The sequence below is a fragment of the Curcuma longa genome, unplaced genomic scaffold (assembly GCF_044706935.1).
Source record: "Curcuma longa cultivar G26 ecotype Majalengka, Jawa Barat unplaced genomic scaffold, ITB_CL_G26_1.1 contig_18713, whole genome shotgun sequence".
NCBI classification, from domain to species: domain Eukaryota; kingdom Viridiplantae; phylum Streptophyta; class Magnoliopsida; order Zingiberales; family Zingiberaceae; genus Curcuma; species Curcuma longa.
The window spans coordinates 1-7,527 of NW_027430886.1; the positions used below are offsets into that span (position 1 = coordinate 1).

The following is a 7,527-nucleotide window of genomic DNA, read 5'->3' on the forward strand; positions in this document are numbered from 1 at the left end:
GAATATGAGTGATATGGAAGTAGAACCTGACCCGATAGGCTCGACCATAAGGGAGAGGGAGAGCCCTAATATAATAATAAGTCGGTTGTCCAAATTAGTAGTAGTAAGGGCCGAAATTAAGTAGTAGTAAATGGTACACCATTTACGTAATACCTTAATTTGCTTGGCTCGAGCGGCGAGAGGGTCTCATCCCTGCCCGCTAAAATATAGTCAATTCTCGCCATACATATAAGTTCTAAGGAGAGGGAGAGAGAGAGTGTTGTTTTGTTGGCCGATTATTGAGGTAACGACGGGGTTGGCTGCCTTTTTGTAGTGCGCAAGTCAGAGTGAACTTCTTCTTCTGTTCTGCGAATCTACAAGCCATAGTTGTCGAGCAGCCAGCTAAAAGAGAGAAAGGTTCCACGTCGCTATCGCAGCAAATTACTGGTATTACGTGCCTGCAAAAAAAAGTAGTTCTATTCAAAACTACGAAAGATCTGCCGTCCCTGGCTCAAGCAACTACTTTTTTGCTTAAAAAGAAAGGGGGGGTTGGGCTAGACCAAATGACTTGGCCAACAAGAGCTGTTGAACACTTTTGCTTATGAAACAATTTGAGAACCAGAGTAGATGACTTTCAAACAGAAGAAAGAAGCCAGATCATCGAATCTCACCGCCAAGAGAGGAAGAAAGAAGAGGTGCGACTGATAAGGACGCCAGCCCGCAACGTTCAGTCAAGTAACGAGGAAAAGCTTCTAGGAATGAATGTCAGAAGCGACTGATGAGTGAGAGCGCTACGAAGAGCAAATGCTTTCTCAACAGAAAGAACAGTAGATGCCCCAGGAAAAAACAAGGGCCGAGACTGAGAGGCTTGGGCTCGCGGGTGCGGGCAGTTTCAAATCCATGAACTTCGTACAGAGCATCTCGGAGGAAGATGAGCAATGTTCACGGAAAAAGAAGAGAGATTTTGTCCATGTCTTACTGATCAAAAAGAAGACCTTTGTTACCGTGACAGATGCTAGGGGGAATAAGAAGACTGGGGCCTCCGCTGGTTGTTTGGAGGAAAGAAAAGGGCGGTCTCGTCTTTCTCGGTATGCTGCTGAAGCAACTGCGGAACATGTCGGGCGAGGAGCCAGAAAGATGGGTTTGAAGTCAGTTGTCATTAAAGTGAAAGGATCTACTTATTTCAGGAAAAAGAAGAAAGTGATCTTGAGCTGGAGAGAAGGTTTTCTAGGTGAAGGAGTAGGAGATCAATCAAGAATTATGTACATCCACGATGTGACCCAACTTCCACATAATGGATGCCGACTCCCCCAAAAACGTCGTGTTCAAATAGTTCCAAGCATTTTTTAATCTCCTCACTTGACAAGAAAGAATTCCGGAATCAATCTGACTCGGGTGGGAGGCTAGACTAATTGACTGAGTCCATCCAACTATTCTGCATCCATCTAGCAAAGCCGCGTGAGTGAAGCACCCTAAAGTAGTAAAGGCGAAGCTCCATTGTAGACGTGAGGATCCCGTTCTTCCGCCGCTAACATATAAAGCCTTCTAACGCATGAATGGCATTGCTTAAAATAGTCTAATATGGTTCATTCACTCTTTTTGATCTTTTGAACTCTTTCCATGAGTCGCCGCTTCCCCTCGTTCGCTTCCATATACATTACCTTTTCATCTACCCCGAGCAGATTCGATCACAGTCCCATAAGTAGTAGGGACCACGAGAGAGCTTATTTCGTGCTCGAGATCCAGCCTAAAATAAATATAAATTCCGCCATTTCTTCTTCTTTGCGACTAAGGGCCTACTGGGTGCAATAGATCCAATTGATGGCGGCACAAAAGAACTCCGGAATGAACCCAGCCCTTCTCACTTCTGGTTCATCAAGATAGGCTGGATAGCGGCACATCTCCATTTCTTCCATTCGCTGCCCAGAAAACTACTGCTTTCAAGCCTACGTGCGCAGGAGCGCACTTCCCTTTTCTACGCTTGGTCTTTGTACAAAAAGACTCAAAACCCCTCCCGAGGTACTCATAGAAGAGGCTCCACCCCCGTGATACTTGGGGAGACTATGACAGGCCTTGACTTGAGTTGGTCTTTGCTTTTATAAGAACCTTCCAACATACTATGCTCTACGCCTATGATTGCTATGCCTCGGGTCCCAGATCAATTGGATCGTCGATCATTCGTACATGCAGATGGATCTTCATCTTCAACCTCGAGATCCCCAATGAGATATTCTTCCAGAGAAGCCCCCGCATATGCTGCCCCTATCTATTCATGGTTCCGGATCCAGATCTTCAATTTAAATTAAATGGGCTATGCCTTAACCTATGCTTGCTATTGGTTTTTCAAAGCATCTGTGGTCTGCTCTGACTCCGATTTATCTTCTTTGGACGGACATAGTGGGTTAGGTAAGACCCATAGGAAAAGAGCTATAAAAGCAGAACATCAAACATCCAGATAAAGACACTCTTTTCTTTCCACGTCGCTATCGCAGGTCGTGCCCAAAAATATAAGCCAATATATATACAGGGGGATTAGAACTTATATGTATGGCGGAATTTCTATTTCTTTTAGGGCTTAGTCGTAAATAGCCCCAAAGGCTATTTATCTGCTCTGCGTAGCAGAGGTACTTATATTATATACAGGCGGATTAGTCTACGCCTTTGGGGCTATTTATCTCCTTGGGAATTTATTATAGTATGGCGGCCCTAATATATCGGGAATTTATTATAGTATGGCGGAATTTAGATTGATTTTAGGGAAATTCGGATTAGTCGTAAATAGCCCCTTTGGCTATTTCTTCTACTCAGCATAGCTGAGGTCTTTATATTATAGTAAGACGGATTAGTTTACGCCAAAGGGGCTATTTATCTCCTTTCGTAAATAGCCCCAAAGGCTATTTATCTGCCCAATATATATACAGGGGTAGCAGAGGAACTTATATTATATACAGGCGGATTAGTCTACGCCTTTGGGGCTATTTATCTCCTTTGGGAATTTATATTATAGTATGGCGGCCCTAATATATCGGGAATTTATTATAGTATGGCGGAATTTAGATTGATTTTAGGGCCATATATTGGGAACTTATATTATAGTAAGGCGGCCCTAATATAGTTAAATTGCGGTCGGCCCCACCATATATTTGGCGGTCGGCCCTTACTATATATTTGAACTTATATTATAGTAAGGGCCGCCTGTATATAATATAAGTTCCTCTGCTATGCAATTTCACTCCTCTGCTATGCAATTTCACTCCTCTGCTATGCAATTTCACTCCCCAAAAATCTAGTAAAGGAGATAAATAGCCCCAAAGGCGTAGACTAACTGTATATAATATAAGATAAGTACCTCTGCTATGCAGAGCAGATAAATAGCCTTTGGGGCTATTGTAGACTAATCAGGGGTAGCAGAGGTACTTATATTATATACAGGCGGATTAGAACTTAATTATAGTAAGTAGGGCCTTTGGGGCTATTTATCTCCTTTACTAGATTTTTGGGCAGATAAATAGCCTTTGGGGCTATTGTAGACTAAGCCTGTATATAATATAAGTTCCAATAGAGCTTCGCTGTGGATTTATGTATTTACATCTCCCCGCCTAGAAATACACTTTATAGCTCCGGCAGCCTCAGATCTGGAATGAAAGCGACTTATTATTATATTAGGGGCGTTAACTCAAGTACGGGATAAGAAAATGCAACTCATATACTTCCATATAAAACAAATAAGATAATCAAAAAAGCAGACAGAAGCAAATTCAGTGTTAGTAGAGTGAATGGCCATTCACTCGTACATTAGAACTCGCCCGTCACTATTGTTCGGCCCTCAGCAACAGGTCGTGAATGGCATTACGTAAGTAGTCGTGAATGTTGCCATTCACTATTCAACCCTGTATATATATTGGGATACGAAAGATCTACAGCAAATTATAGTATTACGAACTTAATATATATACGGGGTGTACCTGAATGTACGTTCTCTTTCCTATCGGAATTTAGATTTATAGGGCCCACGTCGTCCCGTCTAACTCACTCGGAATTTACTATATTTCTAGGAACTACTACTTTTGCGGGCACGCAATTATACTGGTAATAATCTGCTGCGAGTGATAACGACGCGGTTAAGCGAAGCGCAATCTGGGCAACCACTCCTGGCAGAGCGCGATCTTTGCAACCTAGCGAGGTTCGACCAGACTCTAATAGGGATGGGTGAGGATGAGGCCCATTAATAGTAAGTGGCGATAGTGACGTGTTAGACTATATGCATGCGGTAGAAAAATGTGCCTTTTCTTTACTAATATAGTTAAATTGGCGTTAGCACTCGGCCCTGTCGTCAGAAAGCGCTCTTAGTTCAGTTCGGTAGAACGTGGGTCTCCCCGATGTCGTAGGTTCAAATCCTACAGAGCGTGATTCGGTTCTTGTTAGGTCTCTAATTACAATGAAATAACTTCACTAACTTGAACAGCAACCTGAATTTGACCTCCAGCGGATGAAAGAAAGGAGGAAGTAAAGGATACCTATTACCAGTGTTCTTTCTCGATGAGGTGCAACAAAGGAAGATCTAGGTGAGGTTGAGTGCTTGCTTTCTTCCATCGACCGGAGCTCTTTGGATTGATCACTTGTCAAGGACAGCCCGGAATTCCCGCTGACTGTCCAGCAACGGAGCCATAGACAGTAAGTCATATCATCGGGCAACTCCATCGACGACAAGGTCTCATGGGTCTTGGTCGGGGGCTTCGACGACCCATAGAGAACGGGGTGGCTCTCAAACTGAAACACATGTGGTAGGGTCTCTCTTTGTGTGCATACCAACCCGAGTTGGATCAATGAGGATGGTGTGATCTTACCTCTCAATCGTGGGTTTCCCCATCCGTCCCTCGCCTTTGTCTTTCCTTTCGGCAGAGAAGAAGACGGAAAAACAGAAGGGGATATTGGTTTTAGAAACTCAAAGGAGGACGGGCATGACAGAGTTTGGCAAGAATCAAACCTTCCTTTTCGAAGACTACGACCACCTTCATTACCTAAAATGAAGAAAAATAGCCAGTCTGCGGTCAAGCGCAATCTGAGATCCCTCTTCGATAGACATGAACCAGGTGCGTTAGCCTTTCTGTTTTGTCAGCGGATCCTACGAGCTTTCATAGAAAGCCTATATATTATAGCGCGTACAAGGAGGATCTCTGCGCTCTTTGACCTACCATAGATCCTTAGTGGTGGACCGATCTTCCATTCAAGCCCTATCGTCAAAGCCTTATCTCTAAAGGTTTGGTGCAATGAGAGAGGTACTTTCACATCAGTGGGTTCCAAACCTCAAGCAGTAGGGCGACAATCCTGAGCTTCGTCAATAGGCGTCCAATCCTGGGAAAAAAGGTTCGGTGAGGGAGGGCGGTGCCGCGCGTCGCGCTTGGTGATGCAGTACACCGAGCGCCACCCCCGGTTGTGCATGCGGTACTCCGTCACCGAGCCGTAGATCCACCCGATCCCGCCCTCGTACCATTCCCTTCTGCTGCTATAGCCTCCATGGATAAGGTTGGCAGAACACAATTCCTGCTGCTAGAAAGAAAGAAAATAGATGAAGTGAACCGATCTCCTATTTATAAGGTATAAGTGGACTTACGACTCTTGAAGGTGGGCCCCTCTCAATAAAGCCCGGTCGACTGAACGATGGGAGGATAAATCCTTTGAAGGGCGCCTATTTACTAACCGGGCTTGCTTGGCTTTCTCTTAGCTTCCCTTCACTTGTCCCATATACTTAGAGCAAGAGGAATCGGGTTCGGGTGAGCAATGAATCCACTCGCGCTTACTTACTTTAGTGGTAGTTCGAGCTCGCTTCTAGTACCCTTACAGTGCTTGAGTAAGCTCTCTCTCCCGAGCCTGCTGAACAATAAAAAGAGATGATATAGAAAGAGCCCTAGCAACAGCAAGGAGAAACATATCATCTTTCAACAGAAGGAAAGAACACCGGAACGATCTGTCTACCCCCCCTCTGCTATCGAAGAAAACCGGAAAAGATTTTATAGGAAACCTCCTATATATCCTGTTTTTAAACCCGCCCGGCACGGAAATGAGGGATTTGATTCGGAGACTTCTACTGCGGAGTGCCCAGCCCAGTTTGACTCTGCCGTCGTTCCACGCCCATCATCAATCATACATCGAAAGCCATTGAATGCCTAACCCAAGTCCTTCCTCTCGGCAAAGGGAGGGGGTGGATTAAGGGAGTTTAAGGAAAGAGCGTCATTGGCCCAGTAAACCGCATCCGTTCTACTATAGCCCATTTATTTCCGGAGCAAGCATAAGTTCAAGTTTATCCATTAGAAGATCCAGCGGATAGCGATCGGGATCTAGAGTCCGCGGGCGTAGTTTCATAGTTTGTTGCGGATCACCTACCACGTTAAGGCATACCTTACTTTGACTGTTCCTTATAGTGGACCCAATGATTATGTATTGGACTATACCAACATATGCAAATGATTGGCATAATCACCGGCGGGACAGAGACAGGGGTTGCTGTTTAAGTTCCAGAGTCTACAGACCGGTGTTGACCGGGCAAAAGCATAAGTCGTTTCAGTAGCACACTGTGGTCCGGTCAATGTGCCGATAAAGAAGCGCGATTACGCTGTTCGGGCAGGCGCGTGTTCTGACGAGAAGAGCTAGAGCTTCAACGGGGTTATATGAAGTCAGAGGCATTAGTGAAGGGGAATAAGCTTAAGCGTCTGGCCTCTTGGATTTGACTTCTGATAGACCTCGGCTTTTTTCGAGCTTGGTAACCTCTAGTTTGATCAGGAAAACCAGCTATTCGACGAGGCAACAACTATTCAACCGGAACCAGAAGGCGTGGATCATTAAACGTACCTATTCGAACGAAGCCTTGCACCCCTCCCTCGATGATAGTAGCTGGGTGGACTATTGGATACGGAACATAGAACTACCAGGCGAAGGAGAGAAACCAGGGATCGGCTCTCGTCTGCTATGATCTCCCCAGAACTCGGATTTGTAACCGAACGAGAGTTAGAGTTGTTGTTGCGATTTCTAAATTCAATTCAATTTCCCGCTAAGCATTAGATTCGCTTCGCTGGGGCTATGAAATGCATGCATATGAAAACCTTCCTACTTAGAACAAGTAATTGTCGTCGATCAACCCTACCTTCGAATTTAGCGTATAGCACCCCCGGTCTTGAACTGACAGGAATACTGGCTTTGGTATCCAAAGTGAAACGGATACTAGTTTGAATCATGAGTGGGCCGTCCCCTCTCTAGCCGTCTTTACATCTGCCTATTAAGTATGGTTAGGGATGAACCGCAACATGCGCTCGCTACTTGTTGCTCGAGCAACTCAAACTCCTCTTGAAGTGATTCCACCGCGACTGCAGCTTCATCTTCTTCTCATTCCCCCGCTCCAGCCATGCTGGCTGCTGCTATCTCAGCTCGGTCAACTGGCTCTGGACCAATAGATGGGACTGAATGCTTGAACCTCAAACTTGGAGACTAGTTCTCAATGATCGATCGATAACTAACTTCTGCCCGAACCCACCTATTTACGCCAATATATAG

General features: G+C 45.1%; 1 protein-coding gene across 1 annotated transcript; it reads left to right on the forward strand.

The window, feature by feature from the left end:
* The first annotated feature begins 810 nt into the window (after positions 1-810).
* Positions 811-1,329, forward strand: LOC141816948 (small ribosomal subunit protein uS11m). Its single transcript, XM_074704669.1, has one exon. It carries the CDS (start codon positions 811-813, stop codon positions 1,327-1,329), a length of 519 nt encoding a protein of 172 aa, XP_074560770.1.
* Positions 1,330-7,527: the final 6,198 nt, after the last annotated feature.

What these genes read in the sequence shown, in the direction of transcription:
- LOC141816948 (XM_074704669.1), top strand. Translation starts at nt 811, where the DNA reads ATGCCCCAGGAAAAAACAAGGGCCGAGACTGAGAGGCTTGGGCTCGCG.